The sequence below is a fragment of the Barbus barbus genome, assembly GCF_936440315.1.
Source record: "Barbus barbus genome assembly, chromosome: 40".
Classification (NCBI taxonomy): domain Eukaryota; kingdom Metazoa; phylum Chordata; class Actinopteri; order Cypriniformes; family Cyprinidae; genus Barbus; species Barbus barbus.
This window is the reverse complement of record NC_136718.1, coordinates 18,954,446-18,976,508: the sequence shown is the minus strand read 5'-3', so window position 1 is coordinate 18,976,508 and position 22,063 is coordinate 18,954,446. Positions and strand designations below refer to the sequence as shown.

The 22,063-nt window shown below is 37.8% G+C and overlaps 1 protein-coding gene across 6 annotated transcripts; it reads left to right on the top strand.

Annotated features, from left to right (window-relative positions):
- Window positions 1-266: 266 nt before the first annotated feature.
- Window positions 267-21,221, top strand: LOC306859789 (uncharacterized protein). Of its 6 annotated transcripts, none has more exons than XM_079401050.1 (6): window positions 267-536; window positions 11,187-11,426; window positions 11,509-11,603; window positions 16,845-16,961; window positions 18,312-18,443; window positions 19,539-21,221. In XM_079401050.1, the coding sequence occupies exons 1-6, from the start codon at window positions 461-463 to the stop codon at window positions 19,728-19,730; spliced, it is 852 nt and encodes a 283-aa protein (XP_079257176.1). In that variant the 5' UTR covers window positions 267-460; the 3' UTR covers window positions 19,731-21,221. The 6 variants fall into 6 exon arrangements, with proteins under 6 accessions (XP_079257176.1, XP_079257178.1, XP_079257177.1 ...); XM_079401052.1 differs by having other exon boundaries at window positions 330-536; window positions 11,187-11,330; window positions 19,539-21,215; XM_079401051.1 differs by having other exon boundaries at window positions 349-536; window positions 11,187-11,342; window positions 19,539-21,215.
- Window positions 21,222-22,063: the final 842 nt, after the last annotated feature.

Here is a 22,063-nt window from a genome sequence, read left to right as displayed (position 1 = left end):
ATGGATGAAACTAAAGTTGGAATAAAATTTGGAATAACATAAATTACACAAATTATGACCATTTTAATATTTTGGTAACCTAATAAAAATAATATCATAATTCGCACCTGGTATGTTCAGAAAACTACCAGTGAAAAGTTCTTAAGATTTTTTTTTCATTAAATAAAATTAAATAAATCCACAGCCACACATATCTCTTATACCATCAAATGCACACAACACGAAGGAGGTGGCCTTCCCTGCAAGATGATAAGGGCGACAGAAAAAGAGAGAGAGAGAGAGAGAGAGAGAAACGTGGTGGGAGTGGAGAGGGGCCGTATAAAACCCCTGGACCACAAGCCATGCTTTATCCTGTGACCCACTCATTTCTGTCTCAGGCACAGGAAACCCCTAAACTCACTCAGCCTTGCCCCAGCGCCTGCACACACTCTCTCACACCTCAGCGTGCTCAGAGACGAGAATGGCTGTACGAAAAATGAATGAGATCTGGAAAACAATGGGTCTGGCTTTAATGTTCGGCTTTCTTTTGCTTCACAGTAAGTTTAATCGAAGTCTTTTATAAACTGTACTTTAAGTGTTGTGCCTTACATGCAGCGTGTTGTGATTACACTATGTTCTTAGTTTCTTGTATCATTCATTTTCAAGCTTCTTTGTTGTATGGATTTATACGAATATCTTTTTTCCTCATAAATTTTTAGGAAATCATTCAGTAAGTGGATGCATTATATTATAAGTTATATAAAAGCATCACTGCTTTTGAATGCTAATATTTGGGGCTTTTATTCAATTTTACTCTAAAACTGTCTCACCTTGATTGATGTGACAGCCGGCAGTTTGTAGTGTTTACTCAGAGGAGACAGAGTTAAAATGTTATCGGGAAAACTCAAACAAAGGGCTCTGGTTTGGAGTGGAAACATGTCGTTGATCGTAATTGCGGGCTATATCCTGCTCTCCTTCTGGGTGGAGCTGGCTGAAACATGGGCGTATATGTGTGTGTTTAGAGACTGAAGAGATTGGAAAAGCCTGGAAACTGTCTAAGGAGTCTATTAAGCATCTTCATCCTGTTTTCTGAGACTACATGTGGTGAAAATGTCTTTTAGAAAAGCAGTCGTACGTGTGGGACCACAGCGTTTGGTTCATGTTCTTCTGAAAATAGATGGATGTTTACATGATCAGCCACAGAGCTGAAGACAGTTGTGCATAAAAGGCACTCGCCTTCCAGGGAGCTTTCCGCATGTCCGTTATTTCAAAAAGGAGTAAAAAAAAGCTGGTTTGTAAGTGACGCCCTTGTGGGCAGGGCACAGCTGTACGCCCCATTCCCTTTTCCCAAGAGATGAGAGTAATGCAGTAGGTTTAACGGTGGGAAGGTTTGAACACGGAGCAACTTCTCAAGAGCATGGTGGTTGAACCGAACAAACTTTTACCAGGAAACTAATGCTGATAAAATAGAAAAAAAAAACATTATTTAAAAAAAATACAATGGTTTTGTATAAGAAAAGTACTACAAAAGAACAGACTTCCATAACCGGACAAACTCTCAAACAGCACATAATCAGTTTTCAAGCTAAATGAAAAATTTAATTAGGCAGCCGAACATAACCCTGCGTAGTTAGCCAAAGCTACAGTAGTGTGTAATATAAAGTCTTAAGTTAATGTGCCATACATTCCTAGAGTTATCCTCAAATGTTCAGCTCAGATATTTTAATATGAGTAATGTGAAACTGTAAACCAGCTGAATTCATTAGGCTGCAACAGCCATGCTACTGTTAATTTGGAGGTTGCAAGAAGACATTTTTCAACTGAAGCCACTTAGAGACTGCAAAGCATTATACATTTCCATTCCCACCAGTCTGTTAAATGCTTGACACTTCCGTGCAATTGGCACTCCTGTGAGACCAATAGACGGTCAAAGCGTAGCAACACTTTTCAGACAACCATGGAAATATGTGAGTATGGAGAGTTTTTTAGATCATAAAGTTGATGTCTACTGTCTCTAAGACCATGTTAATTGGCTGCAAATTCAAACATCACTCTAGTGACTGAAACGTATTAATTTCAACACCACTTTGACACCATATTCAGCTCATTTCACAGGATTCCATGACTTCATTCGAAGCTAAAATTGTTGTTTATATGTTTTAAATAACATATTTGTGTTGTCAGAGTTTGTTCTTGTTCAGAAGCATGTGACACTAATAAGGTCATGGGTTCAGTTCCCAGAAAATACATGAACTGGTCAAACTTACAGTATAACTAAAAAGCATCTGCTAAATACATACATTTAAATTTACAAAATGAGAACGAGTGAACTGAAAAACCTTCAAATTATGATAACAGGATCAGTAGTTTCAGCCACGTGGACAGGCAACCACATGCTACAGTTGCTGCAGAATTAAATTAACCAAAGCTAAGTGGCTAAAAAGGGTCAAATTACATGCTATTTGAATGAGGACTCCAAGGAAAGAACTGCATTCCAAACCGCCACCCACGGTTCAAATGTGACAGTGACCTCCCAACGTAAGTATTGCTCTTTCAGAGGTGCAACCTTCCTCAACTGATGGATGGAAAGGGCAAGAAAGAATGATTCGCTGTGACAGCCTGTTGGCAAATGTGTTTAGCTGAGCTCACATTCTCCCCATAGTTAGGTTAGCCACCCGAACAACACCCTGAATTTCAGTTACCACCTTTTCCCATGTTGTGAGTTCACCCATTATACACCCTGGTAGCAATGTGGCAATTCAGTGGACAGGTGCCAGGATGACGGTTGGTGCTTCCCAAGCATCATGGAATATTATTGAATCTGGCTGCGATTTGAGCTCAACGGCGAGTGAGAAAACACCTTCACGCGTCTTTAGCTTCCTGGCAGACCTTGCGTCCCTCGAGCAGGTCTTTTCCCGGTCCTAAAACCGCTACTGTGGTGTATTACAGTTAGATATCTGGATAAAATCCAAGGCCTAGATCAACTGTACCAACAGAAGCCAATTCATCTGCCCTGATCTGAACCAACACATGGGAATTCCCAAACTGCACAACGCAGATAATGTTTAAAGGCACTATTATCAAATGCGTAAAGTATTTTTATCACATTGGATAGGACAAGCAAAGCTATTTAGTGGACAGCAGATGCATATTTTCATGGGTTTAGCTACACAAAGACATAGTCAAGGCACAAAGGAAGAGGAAGTTCATGCATGCCAGTGCATCACGTGTGATAAAAACAAGATGGATGGCAGGGGTCACTATGTGGAAAGGAGAAAAATTATAAGCTTGTGGACCTCATATCTGCGTACCTTGGTTCTGGAACATTCTCCTTGGCTGACAATGCACTCTTTGGCCAATAAAAACAAGCAGCTGCCAGTTTCTCATGCTTTAAGCTATTGCCTGGCATTCCTGCAGTCCCAGTGAGGTTAACATCATTTACCCAGCCTATACACAAATGCTGTAGGATATCTTACATCACTCCGATTTGGACGTGCTCAGTCTCACTGGGCTTTTCAGAGATGCATATTGATTGAAACTAAAAGGGTGAAAAAATAAGCAGTTCATTCTGTGATTATGTGAAAAGATCTGAGCCAACAGTAATTTTATGGCAAGTTACATGTTTAGACGTTTATGTCCATCACTTCACTTATAATTAAGAATAGGACAAAACAACTATTATGCATCATATTATGAACAAATGTGAAATAACAACTAACAGTCATGTTTAATTAGTACATCATCTTAAATGAGAAAAACAAGACACTCTGGATGCATATCAGGGTTTGTTGTTGTCGCTCTTGTGAGTCTGTTATTCTGAAGTTCCCCTGGCACTCCAATGTAGTTTTGCTGTTATTGCGTCTCTCACAGCTGGCATCCAGCTTCCAACCGCTCTCACTCTGACACTGCGCTCTGGTAATATGACTATCCAAACATTAGTGTGTAATTAGCCTGTGGTTCAACAAAATCTGTAACGAGCGGAAACTCTAAGACACCATTTTGGACCAGTCTGCTGGTTGGATCATCATATTAGTCAAACAGCAACTTAGAAAATGTGAACAAAGTTTAATTTCCTCAGAAACTTTAATTGTATACTTAAAGTTTTAATGTGTTCACATGGATAAGGTACTTGTGCAACATCCTGTACATAGTCATATATTTGTGTTTTTTCTATGATTAAAGGATTAGTTCAGTTCCAGAGTAAAAATTTCCCAATAATTTACTCTCCCCCATCTCATCCAAGATGTTCATATCTTTCTTTCTTCAGTCAAAAAGAAATTAAGGTTTTTGGGGAAAACATTCCAGGATTTTTCTCCATATAGTGGACTTCAATGGTGGCCAACGGGTTGAAGGTCCAAATTGCAGTTTCAATGCTTCAGTTTTCAGCTTCAACAGGATACACGATCCCACCCAAGGAATAAGGGTCTTATGTAGTGAATTTTTTTTTGAGAAAATAACAGATAATTTCACTAAATAAGACCCTTATTCCTCAGCTGGGATCGTGTAGAGCCCTTTGAAGCTCCACTGAAACTCCAGTTTGACCTTCAATCCGTTGGTCCCTGATGAAGTCCACAATATGGAGAAAAATCCTGGAATGTTTTCCTCAAAACCTTTTTTCGACTGAAGAATGAAAGACATGAACATCTTGGATGACATGGGGTGAGTAAATTATCAGGATTTTTTTTTATCCTGGAAGTGATCTTTTAAGGTAAAAAAAAAACAAGAAAAAATAATAAACTCATCAAATGGCACAACAAATATAAAAATATATCAAATATAAATAAGTAATGTTAATCTTATATATACCCACAACATTTTAAATGAAATATATATTATTAGAAAACTGCACCCTATTTGTGGACAGAGCCTTTTCATTAATTGTTTTTTACATACATAAACAGATTGAGTTAAACTATTGTTGTGTTTTTGCAATACTCGTTACATGCATATAACTTTATAGAGAAGTTTGCACTTCTATGGCGGTTTCTGTCATTTTGCCTGAGGAATAAACAGAGTTAATGTGGCTTGGCTGAGCCTCTTTAACCGGTGGGGTAATTGCCGGGGTAATTAATGTTCAGCAAGCAGCACAACACTGGGGCAATTCTAGCTAATGTTCCCTAATTGAAAACATAAGATTGTATCCTTTGCTTGCCATCAAAAGCACAAGGTCTTTCTCATGGCAGTCTTTCCTCCTTAACCACAGTGTAACAGAGCCCAGGGGATTTGTTACGGTTAGCCAGTAAGTGAGAGAGGGGGCAAAACCCAACCCCAGTTTTTCTTTTGTGTGAAGAGAGGAAAAAAATCAGAAAGAAAAAAGACACTCGCATCAACACCCCCACACTCGTCTTTCTGTTGTGGCCTTTTCTCCAAGCATTGCATAAGCCGAGCATGGCAGCGGATGAAACATTTAGATATCCAATTACGTTGTCTGAATCAATCTGCATGATGATCTCAAAGAACAAGAGCTTGTAAATAGTCCATGGACATCTGCAGCCACGCAATGCTTGTGGTGCTGACAGTAAGCTGCAAAAGGAGGCAGCAACTGGCAGTAAGAGGGGGGTGACAAGAAGATGCCTGTTTTGGACAGTAGGGGGTGCTCTTTAAAAAAAACATGGTTTGAAGCATTAAAAACACAAAAATCTGACCATAAATCAAACTCTTATAGTATCTGTACTGTATTACTCTGGAGGGCTCTTATGGAAATTAACACTGCAAAAACAGTGAATGAGACTCTATTGTCTAAGAATAGTAAAGCCACGCATTAGTAGTGGTCTGTGTATTAAATATACATCTCGAATTGAGTCCAAAGGGCTCAAGAATGGGATTACTGTGTGAATGGTTAGCATACCGTCTATAGTTTATATCTGAGATACCTACATCCTGACTGGCTTGGGGAACATTCCACGCCTGACACTAATTTGATTAATTCCTTCACCCCGTTTTTGTTTTGTCAGAAAACAACTGGGCCATGGGCTCATTGCTAAGTAAACTCTCAGGATCAGCATGCTTGCAAATGGAAATAGTTCTCCCATAGTTGGGGTGGATAGAGTGACCACTGGATTTGTAGTGCGTCAGTTAAAAGTGCCCATAGAGTTCTTTGACCTTTTGAGAAATAACATTTTGAGATTGCACCAACAGTGCATCACAGGGGCTTCCGCTGGAAGATTTTTAAAATAAACCAACGAAAAAGACAACAAATACTATCAAAAAAGTCAAATGTGAAATTAGAAAAGCCAAGTTTTCAATGTTGGCCTGACAAAGTGTAATTTGAAAGTTTTAAAACTCTCCCAAAAGAGAGATGGATAGACTGATGAATGGATGGATGGTAGACACAAAACAACAGAGAATGACAGAATGATAGAACAATGTAAGTAAACGTACAGCGCTCAGGCCTGCTTAAGTGAGGGGATTGGGCTGCAGCTGACTGTCATCACCAAGACATGCTCTCTAATGCCTGAGTGGAGAAGCAATGAGTCCCAGGCTGCTGTCCAGCCTTGCCGGCTGCAGACGTCAGAGCCTCATGTTAAAGCACAAAGTACACTAGGAGGAGAGTGCTTCCCTTGAGATCTATGCATCTGGAGATTGAGAGAGATGGACTCCACCCTGCTGGACAACACGTTAGTAATTATTAGAGTGATTAATGACCCTTTTGAGTCGCCTGCATCTGTCATCACACTCTTTCTTCTTTCGCTAAGCTGTTTATTTAGGTTTCTCCTGTTTCAAGCAAACCCAGAGATAGGTGATCTCGAGATGGCCTTCCGTCCTGCTAGATAATCACACCACAGATCTGTGAGAGGACAGAAGAACAAGAGGGCTCTCTTAGGAAGACAGAGACTGTCCCAGAGTTCAACAAGCTTGTGATTTAAACATTAATGCGGGTAGAGATTAAAGACACACAAAAGGCAGATCGCTTAACACTGCATTCCTACTGGGAACTGAGTTGAAGATACCATCCAGAAATCCCCCAGAGACATGCCTTTAGATTCCCAGAAATAAATGACTCTGGGAAAATTACAGTGACGTCGTTTTTAGTCATATGAGTAGGCCCATGGGACATTTATAGAGGCAATGATCAAAAAATTATCTAGAATGCTTTAAGTCTAATTTAAATAGGTTATCTGGAGTTCTTCTTCCATATTTCTAGTTCATGCAGATAAAAACACAAAATCTAGCTCAATTCTTGAAATCTGAATCCTACAACCAAGACTTAATAAAGAAACAGTTGACCCAAAAATGAAAATTCCAACATCTACGTATCTGACAAAGATATAAAATTTTCATTTCATGGGTGAACTATCCATTTAATGAGGTAGGCTACTTACTTTAAAATAACCCTAAGCATTTGACGGGCATTTCTCATGTTTCCAGGGATTCTGGAAGAAGGAGGGGGTTTTATCTCTCAGGTTTATGTCAGAGCTGTCAGTACGTGTCTGGCTAAGCTTAACTGCCGTACATCCATGCAGGCACAGCTGAGAGCATGAGGGATTTTGAGAGTCTTTGCCTGAGATTGTCTCATTACATCAGACCAGACATGCCAGAACACCATGGAAAGGATTAGAGTGATTCAGAAATCTGGAGAGAACATTTGGTCCCTGTTGTGTCACTTTCCTTAGGAAAACAATGATTCTGGTCATATTTCTGTTGTATCGGTGGATGAAAAACATGCATCAAAGCGGTTAGGTAGAGTCACGTACTCTCACTCTTCCAGAACTCGGTTTGTGTTTGCTGTCGAGTATCCAGATGTCAGACTGATGACCAGATTTCACTGCAGCACAAATTGTGAAATATTAGATACGTCAAGATGGTTATCTCATTTGGGAAGAAAATTTGATGGGTTGAGTTTTATGCTTGTTTAGACTGCAGCGAGACAACTGACCTACTTCATCAAACTAGATCCTGAATTATACTGAAAAAAATCATCATTACTAATTTTTATCTTTCATCTCCAGCGTAGCGCTTTAGATTGTGTACATATTTGAAAGTACATGCAAGTACATGTTTGATGAATGTAGCTATAAAGTGGCATGACTGAAGAAGTGAGACATCAAGACAGATGTTAGCACACCAGGCATTTCATAATGCATTTGGTAACTGTTTAAAACTGTTTAAAAATTATATCAAGAAACAATTTAAGAAACAACAGATTTTATGCATAGATAAATGCATATTGTGAGAGTATGTAGAAACTTTATGCATAAAATCTACATAACATGCATGGATAAAATGTATGCATTTTACGCTAGAGCAAATTTAAGCATAAAATGTATGCATACACTCAGACAGCACACTTCCCAACTGCCCACATAACAACTGGAAAGTACTTTCTCGATTTGGCAAACTCAGATTTGACTGGCTGACTTCATGCAACACAAGGTTTTTATCCGTCCTCCTGGAAACAAAATTGTGTTCACAAGGTTTAATCAGAGGTCTGGTTATGAGGGACAACATTTACATGGAAATTTATTGTTTAGTCAAGACTTACTCCCATACTGTCTAGAGTGACCTCATTCAGCACAAATATCAGTGTTCCCTGGTATATAGATGGTGACATCTTACCACAATACACCTTCCTTGTACTGTAAGATACCAAGAAAACACACCTTTTGGGTACTGTTTGGATTTGTATTTTAGCAATTAACATCTACCTAATTTCCCTTCAAATCCAAAATTACATAACTATTATGCACTAATTATTCTAATTTTGCATAATACTTGGGACAGAATGTATGCAAAACAGGACATTACTAGTGTGTGTGATTGTGCTGCTGGGAGGGGAATTTTGTTTTGTACACAAAGACGTTCGTCTTCATACGCACTGAAAAAGAATGTGGTGCTTCGCATTTGTTGAAAACGCACAAATACAGAAGTATACAAGAGCGTTCATGTACACTAATCTTGTTTATATGATGCTAGGAGAAGAGGGAACATTCTTCCTAACAATTATTATATCAATAAACATGTCAGGTTTTGGCTTGTGTAAGTCAACGCTTAGTTTTATTAACATTTTTAAGAGCTGTAGGACGCATGCCCAGTTCAGCCAATTCAAATATATGGCTAGCCACGCATAGTATCTAGCCTGATAGACGTGCTTACAAGATACTCGGGGTGTTTTTGTAATGAGGGAGGGGTGCTTCAAGCTGTGAGCGCGGGTGAGCACTATCACGGTGGCCATGCATCCTTTAAAATCACAAAACGCTAAGAGTCACAAACAGAAAGTGAGCTATCACTAGGAGATTCGAGCTTGACCAAGCACAGATTGTCATTTCTAGGTGGTTTAACTAAAAGATTCATCAAGGATTGTTGTTCCTGCACGATACAGTCACACCTGTTGAGACAAATGTAGAATCACTTTATGATCAGAGTGTGGCAGATATCTTAGTATTTCTAGTTAGAAAAACATAAGACCACCCAGTATGAGCTCCAGATGGTATTCTGAAGCCTCCGTGACAAGTTTGACAGAAAAACGTGTGGTGTCCTAAATGACACCAGAAATTGTTCTAGATTTAGAACTTAGCTGCTCCAATCCCCAATGCCAAAAAACTTTGTCAACTCTTTGCTGAAAACCACTTAAAAGCCTATTCCAGGTTCAACTGAGCATTTGTGCACAGCATTTGTTCTTTGCTGAAAACCACTTAAAAGACTATTCCAAGCTCAACTGAGCATTTGAGCACAGCATTTGTGGCACGTTAACACAAGAATTAATTTCCAGTCATCCTTTGAAAAAAAAAAAAGCATGTTAACATGACTTTAGTGTGAAATTAATCATTATCTATCATGTGTAATAATTTACCTAGAATGATTTACCTTGAATGTGTCAGTCAAAAATGAAAACTAGCAATAGTGGTTTTTCTTATTATGTTACTTTTAGCAAGAATTCAAGTTCAGTGACTTTCGGATATGGCGTAGTTAGTTGAGGATGCAACACCTAAAACAAACGGGCAAATTATTAATTCGTAATTTACACCCGGCCACTCGCTTCCTGCATTCCACATCTCTAGACATAACTCTTTACTAAGGAGTGTGGTAATGTACAGCAAAGAGAAAGGTCTTGACTTTTTGAGGGTGATGTTTATTTGCTAAGTCGGTGTCAGGGGCATTACCCTCCTGCTTAAGTTATTAATAATGCAGAGTGGCTGTGCAAACAAGGCACATTTTTGGAGAGGGTGGAGACAGAAAGGCATTAAATAACAGTCAGAAAGGGCCAGGCTTTTTTAACCTCTTCTCAACCTCAGGGTGCACCTACCACCCACATGCTAGCAAACACTGAGCAGCAGCCTCAGGATCTGACAGCCTGGTCAAACACTGCAAACACTTATTGACTGCATGATGTACAAAGTGAACAGGTGGCATGGAAATGTTTGCTAAAATCCATACTGTACCATTTTTCAAAACTTTTTAAATTAACATTTAAAAAAAAAAGCAAACTTACAGAAAAACAAACATACAATGCAACCAGTGCAATCCCAGTCACAAACATGTTGCTTTTATGAATAAATTATATTTAGTAAATCCCCCCCCCCCCCCCAAAAAAAAACACTGGGCAACTAGTACAGTCTGATTCACATACAAATACCTCTAATGAACAAATTACTTGAAAAAATGTACAGCACAACTAGTATAGTCCCATTATAAACAAGTGACTCCTATGAGCCGATTCTTTTTAGTAAATAAGAAACATATGACACAACTAGTGTAGCCTGATTCCTGAAACAAATAGTCTTATGAGTCAGTTCTTTGATGAATTGTTCAAAAAGACAAGTTACCAGTTTGAATCAGTGAGAATTTCTTATGTAAGCAAAATGGACATAAAACCTAAATGAACACTGGAATTTAATCAGAATCTATTTACAACTAAACAAATCAAGAGCTTGTGAGTAAGAATTAAATATACTGATGTTATATAAAACCAGCAATTGGGCCTTTGATATGTCCCGCCCCAACTTCCTGTTTCACTAGGAAATACAACAAAAATGGACTAGTTTGTAAATATATGAATGTTCTGTGTCTCTATTTTTAAGCAAAATCAATTAGATCAAAATGTAATTGCTGTTATGGGCAGCATATTATTGGCAATTTTTGTGCAAATTTTATTCATTATTTATGTAACATGACACTACATAATTCACCAAGGTGAGATGGAAGTGCAGCCTAAAGCTTGTGGTCTTACAGTATTTGACATCTTTAACATTTTCCGTGTTACCGTGCAGGTTGTCAGGGACAGAACACAGCAGATCCGTCAGCAAGTCCATCAGCAGATCCGTCAACAGGTCCGTCAACAGGTCCGTCACCAGGTCCGTCACCAGGTCCGTCAACAGGTCCGTCACCAGGTCCGTCAACAGGTCCGTCAACAGGTCCGTCAACAGGTCTGTCAACAGATTCAGGAGCTGCAGATCCAACAGCATACCCAACTTCTGCTGTTCAAAATACAATTATCCCAAGTCAACAAGGTTCTAATGACCTCAAGACTGTCCCTAAATTCATTTCTTAATTGTTTTTAGTTGGTGATACTACTAATCCTTGATTCTTTAGGCGGCCTGTCTACATCTGTACCAGGACAAACAGAAACCCCAGATTCAATTCACTCTTCCAATCAAACCTCAAATCAAGGTTCCAAAATTACAGATGTAAGTAATTTTGGGTCACTATCATGGATTAGAATTCTGGGTGGAAAAAAACAATGGTCAAAAATCAATGTACATTTGACAGTTCAGTTAAGAACTATCGGAGTTGTCTTTTAATTTATTATCATTGGTTATAATTACAATTATAATCATTGGTTTTCATTGGTCAACAGCTTTAATGAAGAACATGCAGTAGCAGGCCTGGTGCCAGGAAGCACGACTTGGGGGGGGCTTTTATATACACTTTACAATAATTCACTAACACCTAAATTAGACAGAAAAGCAAGCAGGTGCATGATTTGGCATGGCAGCAAATACAAATAATTGATAAAGGAAGGGGGGGGGGGGGGGGGGGGGGGGCAAGTATGGTGACCCATACTCGGAATTTGTGCTCTGCATTTAATCCATCCAAGTGTACACTCAGTAGGGATGGGCGATATGGCCTAAAAAATTTATCACGATAATTTCAGGTAATTATTGCGATAACGATACAAATGACGATAATATATATATATATTTATACATATAAACACACATATATATATATATATATATATATATATAAATTAAGTTTTAAAGATTAAGATTATTTCATATAGTATTATTAATGCAATTAACTTGAAACTTTTGTTTTTACCTTTGTAATGGCATTTTTCTAACTATTAAAAGTATGGCATCTTTTATGTCAAATTCAAATTGGACGTTTTTCCACTCTTTGTAACCACCATTTTTCTGTACACTTACGGTAGTTTGCTCCTCATCTGATTTTCTGTAACCAAACCAGTTGCAAATTGTGGAGGTAGCTCCTCGCGTAACAACAAGCTCCTCCTCATGGTGCGTTCACACCAGACGCGACTGAAGCGTTAAGCGCGAATGATTTACATGTTAAGTCAATGCAAAGACGCGAATAGACATCCTGCCGCGCAATTCGCGCGAATGACGCAGCGCGAATTGAGCGTTTAGAGCGAAATTCTATATTATGCTCTCTGTGGCAGTCATACATGTGCGCCTGGCAGAAGCCCCGCCCATGACGCGAATTCGCATCTCTTGTGCAGTGAATTTCACGCGCGAATGAAGCGAGTAAACCCAAAATGTTCACGCGTCCAACCACGCGCGAATAGCGCGATTTATTCGCGCAAGTCGCGTCCGGTGTGAACGCACTGTCAGCCTCACGTCCGCCTTCCGCCATGCTTGTTTTCACTCCGCACGTGAACAGTGAATCGGGCGCGTACAAAACTACGTCATCAACTAGACTTATCGTTATTATCGTGAGGAGACAAATTTTTATCGTGAGGAGAATTTTCAACGGTATATCGCAAACGATAAGATATCGCCCATCCCTAACACTCAGTAGTGAACATGCACCCAGAGCAGTGGGCAGCCAATGCTGCGGCGCCCGGGGAGTAGTTGGGAGTTCGGTGCCTTGCTCAAGGGTCTCACCTCAGTCGTGGTATTGAGGGTGGAGAGAGTGTTGGTTATTCACTCCCCCACCATAAACGTTTCCTTAACTAAATCCTGCGTTTGGACCAGGCTCGGTTGCAGAATCACATCACTCTGTGTTTCTGAAATTATTATCTTGATCTGTATAGTGTAGTTAGCTAGCTATGTGTCGTGGTCGCTTGTCAAGCATGAAAAACAAGTTTTATTTAAATTATGAATATATTATCGTATACAGCATGCAAAGAGCGCTCCCTTTAAATTTATTAAAAACTGCCACTCATTCATCACGATCTTCAGTGGTGGAAAGAGTACTGAAAAAATATACTCACGTAAAAGTATCATTACCTTCCAAAAAATGTAGTTTGAGCTGAGTAAAAAGTCCAAAAAGGTTTCCAAAAAAAAAAAGTTTCCAAAAAACTACCTGAGTAAGAGTAAAAGAGTAGCCTATTTAAAATTACTCATGAGTATTGAGTAGTGAGTACTGAGCTGTAGATTCTACCCCTTCATAATAGCCGCGCTACACTGCAATTTATACATTTGTAACCCTGGAGCACAAAACCAGTCTTAAGACGCATGGGTATATTTGTAGCAATAGCCAAAAATATACATTGTATGGGTCAAAATTATAGATTTTTCTTTTATGCCAAAAATCATTAGGACATTAATTAGATCATGTTCCATGAAGATATTTTGCAAATTTCCTACTGTAAATATATCAAAACTTAATTTTTGATTAGTAACATGCATTGCTAAGAACTTCATTTGGACAACTTTATAGACGATTTTCTCAATATTTAGATTTTTTTGCAGATTTCTTTTTTTGTATCTCGGCCTAATATCGTCCTATCCTAACAAACCATACATCAATGGAAAGCTTATTTACTCAGCTTTCAGGTGATGTATATATCTCAATTTTGAAAAATTGACACTTATGACTGGTTTTGTGGTCCATGGTCACATTTAAAAAACGTTGTACATTCTGTAATTCACATTACCTTGTTTGTCATAAAGAATGAACAATATCTATCATCCAACAGTTTTAAATTTGCCTGCCAACTCTTTAAAACGCATCAAAACAGCACAGAAACAGTATTCAGTTGAAGAAAAGATGAAAGTTATTCGCAGTACAATTATCCACATTTAAATAAAATAAAATGAAAATAAGCATGTAAAGACCACAAACGGAGGAAAATAGAGTAAAAGTACCGATACATCACTTAAAATGTACTCAAGTAAAAGTAAAAGTACACAATTTTTAAACTACTCAAAAAAGTACAATTACTAATTAAAAAACTACTTAATTACTGTAACGTGAGTATTTGTAATTCATTACTTCACACCCCTGACGATCTTACAAAGTTCCGTTTTAACCAATGAATGTGACCACACAATGAAACTTTTTTTTTTGTAATGAAGTTAGGAGCATGATAGAACTCGGCGCTGGACAAAAACGCCTCTGATTGGCCATTGCGTTGTAGAAATCAACAAACATGTCTGTGATTGGCTACTTTGCTCCCCTCTGCGAAAATGCATCATAATATCATGTGACGCTCTCCAAAGCAGAAGATACACTGGATTGTTTGCCAAATCTATTTCATTATGCTATTATTACGAACAAAACAGATCCTAGACCAGGAGTTATGGGCAGTTTTTCCATCTAAAAGCAATCCGTTAGACTATTTTACACTATGAGTTTGACTATTATACATGCTAAAGTAAAGTCCGGGCGTCCTCCTCGGTCCGGAGGGGTCCCCTCTGGCGCCGGGCCTGTGCAGAATAAATGTGATTTTTTTTTTTTCATTTTAGTTAATTTGACCAATTTAGCTGACATTTTCCTGAATCCAACATTTAGGATTCACATTCACAAGTTTAATCAGGTGGTACATATGGTAATGACACGGCCACTGCACTTCTCCAGAACAGATGGTTTAGTAGTACCATGGACTTTTTGGTTCTTTACTTAGAAAAAAAAATACTATGGTACTTTATTTGTGAACATTTACCATGGTGCTAAATAGCACTAAAAGTGGTTATTTGGCTCGAAATCATAGGGGAACCACTTTAAGTGCTACAGCACCTATATCTTTAGAGATGGTGCTAAATATAGCACCTTAACCATGCCAAAGAACACCAGAAGAACCATTACAGGTTATTTATAGGTGCTATATAGCACTTTGGTTCTCCTATGATTACGAGCCAAAGAACCACTTAGAGGTGCTTTATAGCACCTCAACTACCACAAAGAACTGCTGAAGAACCAGTAGCAGTACGATATTTTTGAAAGAAAAGTACATGAAATTTACTACCATGGTATATTTCAAAGTACCATAATAACACTATTATACTAACATCATTGTACCGTGGTACTGCCATAGTACTTTTTCGTAAGGAAAGTACTATAAATACAACTGTATATGCCAATCATTTAGTAGATTTGTATAAATCAAAGTACCACAATATTACCGTTTGATACCATCAATGTACCACTGTACCTAAAAAATACATTTTTAGTAAAGGAACGTTGTGTAACTGCATTTATATTTTCATTTACATATTCATATGTAACAGCGAGGCCATATCAGTATCATACCAATGCACACATCCCATATTTACCCCAAAAGGTCATCAGAAGAGCTTAAAACAATCTAAACTCCACTATAAAGTACCTCTACAAGACTTTAAGTATCTCTACTTTGCCAACCCAAACCAATGGACAGAGTGACTTCAGATGTTTTCAGTTGCTGTCATCTGCGTCTGTGTACATTAGAAAGGAAGGAATCGTTGTGTCTGAGAGGATAAAGTTTAGCAGGGAAGTTTGATCTGTTGATGCCTGTGAGCTCTGATTAGGGAGATCCTGTTTTGTCATTCGCTATAAATAATCCCTCCACACAAAAGATGAATGAGTGGGAGAGAAGAGGGGCTTCCTCTCACTGCTGCCATGCGGTTATGAACCCAAGAAAGAGGTTAGACAGAAGAATTGGGGGGGGGGGGGGGGGGGGGGGTAAGCAACCATTGTTGACAAGAACAGATCTGCGACTGGAGAAAGTGATAGCAGCGATAGGCCAGTCTGACGCAGGATCTGTATTTTTTTTTCATGATAGGCGTTGGTTATTCTGGCATGACACCATGGGATGAAGGCAGGGAGAGGCACTAAACTACTTCCTGTTCACTTCCTCTTTTTGTTTGTTATATGAAGCTTTGTACAACAGATAAGTTTTGACGCATGTCAGGAAGAGTGGAAAAAATCTAAATTAGGAAAGGACGCTACATATATTAACGAAACAATAAAACAGTAAAAACTCAAATCAATTACTTCAAATGCTACAAGTGAATTTAGGCATCACAAGAAAATAATAAAGAAGATTATGAAAAATGGATATTCATTTTGAGATTTAATAAAGGTTACATTTCAAAGTGTCATTAAATTATTAGTGTTGTAAAGATTATCGTCAAGTAAGTATTAGATGAAAGGTAAAATTAAAAATAGGGGAAATAAGCATGCACAACTAAATCTACAATATCTGCCAATATTGGTGGATTAATCTGTCATTTTTATCAAAACAGACCTACAGTGCCCTCCACTAATTTTGGCACCCTTGGTAAATATGAGCAAAGGCAGCTGTGAAAATAAATCTGTATTGTTTATCCTTTTTATCTTTCATTCAAAACAATTCACAAAATCATTGAAGTAAAACAATTGAAAGTGGGGGGGGGGGGGGGGGCCTCATTGTGAAATAAATGCTTTCTCTATTTCATGTTGCCCACAATTATTGGCACCCAATTATTGCAACGTTCTTTTCCCAGGGTAACAACTCTTCTATAAAGCCTGAAGAGTTTGAAAAACACCTGGAAAGACATCAGAGACCATCAAAGACCATCAGAATCCCTCCACATCCTTCAGATTCACAGCTCCATGTTAATGTTAGTACTACTTCTCTTCAGTTCACCCCACTCATTTTCTGTAGGGTTCAGGTCAGAGGACAAGGACAGCCATGGTAAAAGATTCATTTTGTGCTCAGTGACCCATTTTTGTGTTTATTTTGATGTTTGTTTAGGATTGTTGTCCTGGTGGAAGATCCAAACACAGCCCATTATAAGATTTCTAGCAGAGGCAGTCAGGGTTTGATTTTTGATCTGTTGGTATTTGATATAATCCATGATGCCATGCATCTGAACAAGATGTTCAGGACCTCTGGCAGAAAAACAGGCCCACAACACTAAAGATCCAGCAGTATATTTACTATTTATTTTTTATATTTACAGCAGTATACTTTTTTTATCCCTGTTTGTAGTTTGTACTAAACTCATCTGGTGGGTTTGCTGCCAAAAAGCTATTTTTTTCAGTTTCATCTGACCATAGAAGTCGGTGCCATTTGAAATTTCAGTCGTGTCTGATAACTGCATTTGCTGGAGTTTGTTTATGGATGAGTGAGGAGAATTTTCCTTGAAACCATCCCAAACAACATGTGGTGATGTAGGGGATGCTTGATAGGTTTCTGACCCTAAGACTCAACTAATCTCTACAATTCTCCAGCTGTGATCCTTGGAGAGTCTTTGGCCACTCAAACTCTCCTCCTCACCATGCATTAGGACGAGACACACGTCCTCTTCCAGGCAGATTTTTAACATCTTTAGTTGATTGGAACTTCTTAATTATTACCCTTTTGGTGGAAATGGGGATTTTCAATGCTTTAACTCATTTCTTACAGCCACTTTCTATTTTGCTATTTTGTGATGCTCAACAATCTCTGCACATCAGAACTATATTCTCAGGTTTTACTCCTTGTGATGGATTGTTAAGGGAATTGGCTGGACAATTTCATGCTCCTAGTCACCCTGGTGTGCTAAAAAATGTTAATATGAATGGGAATATACTTCAGAGATATTTTACTCATAAGAATTTCTAGGGGTGCCAATAATTGTGGCCAGCATTCATTGGAGAAAAACATTTATTTCATCATGAGATTTTCTCCCCACTTTCAATTGCTTTACTTCAATGATAGGTTACAATTTTGTGAATTGTTTGAGAGAAAGATCAAAAGGTTAAACAATGCAGATTTATTTTCACATTTATCAAGGGTGCCAATATTAGTGGAGGGCACTGTATGACAAAACATTCCTGCATGCTATTAAGGGACACCCAAACTAAATCAATATCACTTGATTAGATACCTTTAAAATATGACTCAAGTTGCTGTTGAAGCTATCCAATATTTAATCCACGTTTTTGTTAAACTTGTTTTTAATGTGTTTCTCTTGCCGAATCAAAAGGAAGAAGAGAAAGGGTCTTCTCCTGCTGTTTTCGTGTCTGTGCTGATGATCGGCTTACTGCTTGCTGCCATAACAGTCGGCATATACTACTTCAAGTGCCATCGCCGAACCAACGGCAAAGGCATGAAACTGGTGAGTGTCAGACTTACTGAACCCCAGAAAAACATCCCATTAATTGTAATATCCTGAAGCAAATTTACACATTCATTCTCTTCCTGCTGTCTAAACCCTCAAACTGATGACTTCACCAACAGTATCTCCTCCACCAAATGTTCCTAATCAAATTCCCATTTTGAATGTGTTGTGCACGCATTTTAATTGCAAAGTTCAGCTTATTTTATAGGGAAATGTTGCCAAGTTCGTAATTAAGAGGGAAACAATTGGCAGCATATCAGTGCAGCACAGTTCCTCCAGCACACGCCCCATCGAATGTTCAGAACCACAACACTAGCGAAACACTAACTGTTTCATCTCCTTGCCAATAGTTCTAAGCTGTTTTCCTTCTCTGTTAAATTATGAAAGTGAAAAAGTGCACTCTCGACAGACCTCAGAAAGAGTCTTACAATTAAAAAATACTTACATTCATAGGGCAGAATTTCATAAGCCATATGCTGCACAATAAATGCTTTAGCTTTGAAGATGCATCAGGAAAAATATTCCATTAAACAAAAATGATTTTATGGAAGTTTGCATGTTCCACTCAAAGAACACCCTCTCCTTAGTTCAAGGGTCTTGCTCATCAACGCTGATTTACAAAAAATACTGACTAAAAATGAAAATCTTAACTTTAATAGTTTAATGCATTCAATGCATCAGATTTGATAAATGTCTGATATAAAATCTTGATATGAACTCCATAATTTCTAATCTACATGATTAACCATTGTCTCATTTGTGTCTACTGTCATTCATTCCAAGAAATTCTAGAAAAAACATCTCCTAAGAAACACTAAGTCTCCTGAATTATAAATCGTATGCTCAATTTATAAATTTGAGCAATACAGTTTTTCTCTGGGAATATTCCTGGGGTTAACTGTTTTACAAAATAAAAACAATTATAATAATAATAATAATTCATAATTATATGTAGTAAAAATATATTAATAATTATATGTAATAAAAAAAGAATATACAAATTTAATAATAATAATAACAATAATAATACTAATAATAATAATCAAAGCAAAATAAAAAGTAAAATCTTTGTTTGTATTTTGTTTTCCACAGGCTGAGGAGTCTTACATGACTGAGGAGGAGAACCAGGGCAACACTCTGGTGTCTGTGGCCCCTCTTAACCAACCCGAGCCCCAAGAGAAGCCCAGTCTTAATGGAGAGACACAAGAGGCAGTTAAGGCCCAAACTCCTCCTGCTGCCACCAACGGCCACTCTACCACCAAAACAGCAGACACCGAGCTGTGAACAAGTCAACCTGCCACCAAGGGTCTGGGCGGAACGCTCAGTCCCTGCTTCTTAAACCCAGCTCAATCTACTGCATTGACCTTGGCCATGAGGCACAAGGGAGACAAAGACTCAAATTCCTACTGCAAATTGCAAAATGTTCAATTTAAGTTCATACAGAACAACTTTTGAGGCAAATTTGTCAAATAATCCTGCTCCCGATCTATTGAAATAAGTGTACACGTTTCAGTGCTATATGAAATATTGTTGTACGTTAAGAAAGCAGTTGTAAGTGCCAGTTATGACAGTGATGATTTATACAAAAACTTATATAAATTCAATCAAAATATGATGCAAAAAAAAAACATTTTAGTCCAAGAGGTTCACCCTTTGAGTATAATACAGTACTGCTGTGGGGTGGGGGACCTTTCCCATGAGTCATTGCTGGCTTCCATAAGAGCAGCCAGGGCTGGGAGGATCCTTGCTCCTGTCCCAGCGCTCCACAGCTTCCAATTGAGAATAAATCACATCACACCATAGAGAAACATTCAGAATCCAATGGCCGTGAGTTGTGTTTTTGTTTGCAATGGGTTGTTTGTGTGATTCTAGACTGTATGAAATGTTCTATTTGTTCGTCTTTGTGTACCTTATGATTTGACTAGTTAATAGTCTTGTATAATTTTGTTAATATCACTACATGACAAAGTAATGATTCCTGGAGTTGCTGAGCATGAGAAATCAGTTCAAACGTCAATCTGTCAACTCCATTTCATTGCTGCAAACAACCCTTAACGTACAGTAAAAATCCAACCATTTAGATATGCTGCAAAGCCCGTTAGTGCTCAGGGTGACAGCTAATTGTTATCTGACATTTATGGATCGTGTTACAGCTTTACCATACTTTGTAAACCAGTATTATGCTCTTTTTGTAATATTTTTTATTCTAGACATTTAGATGTAGTGTTTATGGATTGATTGAATGACTGACTTAATCGTTTGAATGACCTGCCTTAATTACTAGAAGTTTCTTGGGTGGGTGCATTTTATTTTGTATATGCATTTGCTACTACACTGTACAAAAGTCATTAGGCAAAGAAATTATGTAATTGGGTGCAGCCATGAAACCCTGGACCATCGTTTTTAGTTTTAGTCGGTTCACTCCAATACAATGAAAAACCAAAAAAAACAAAAGAATATTCCTACACTACTTTTAAACCCATATCTTGTTTAAATGTTTTGTTTCTGACACAAGACTTACTAAACTTGGGGTTAAAATTTGGTGCTAGAGTGACTGTATCTCTTAAAATAAACCAATAGAAAATTATGTTTTAAACGTACATACATATAAATACCATGTCCTTTATTTCAACTATGACATTTTGTTTTAACATTCCGGTGTTCCGTTATATTTTGGATCAGTGTGCTAGCATTGTATTAAACTGATGTATGTTTGTGATAGGAATAAAGTTTTGACAAATAAATTGATATGGGCTCACTATTCATTTCTACTTTACCCCAGTGAGACCTCGTCTTTGTGTGCCTTGGATCTATATCATATAATTTTTCATTTATTTGGCCTCTAGGCTGTTTACTCAAGAATTTTTTGTTTGATATGAAATGCACACATATGTTCTCTCTCCATCTCATTCCTCAACACACGTGCAGAAATTTACCTGGCATCTAAAGGCCATTTAAGCAAACAGATGGTTTCCATAAGAGAGGGTGATGACATCAGAGAGCAGGGATTCGGGTGGGGTTCAGTGGACCCTCATCACTTTAAGAAAGTCAGTGTTTGTGTGTTACTGACTGCTGTCTCACGCCCTCTGAGTTCTGCCACTAATCACCTTAAAATCCAAAGCGGTTAATGGGATAATGATGATATTACAAATATATCTCATGGAAATATTATAATATAATATACCATATTATTATAGTATATAGTATTATATATAAAATTGTATTATATTATTATGAATAATAATTATTAATATAATTAATAGTTCATATTATTTTACCTCTAATACAATATTTCTACAAAATAATATATTACATTTAATATTTCTAAATAATAATAAAAACACAGCTATAGAATTTATGACAAGGAATTTTTCTATTTTTGTTAGATTTCTGCTTACCTGCAGAAACAGGAAAAACACTGTGGGTAAGAAAAATGCCTCAAGACATTCACTGAAAAAAAGGCGTAATATACTAGAAATGCATTTTTTAGAAAGAAAATATTCTACAATACATTTTATGGCATGTATTAAATTTTTTTCCCATTCTGTCAATGTTTTCAATGTTCCTAAAAAATAACAACAATTTTACAGCATTCTCTATTCCACTATGTGTTAACT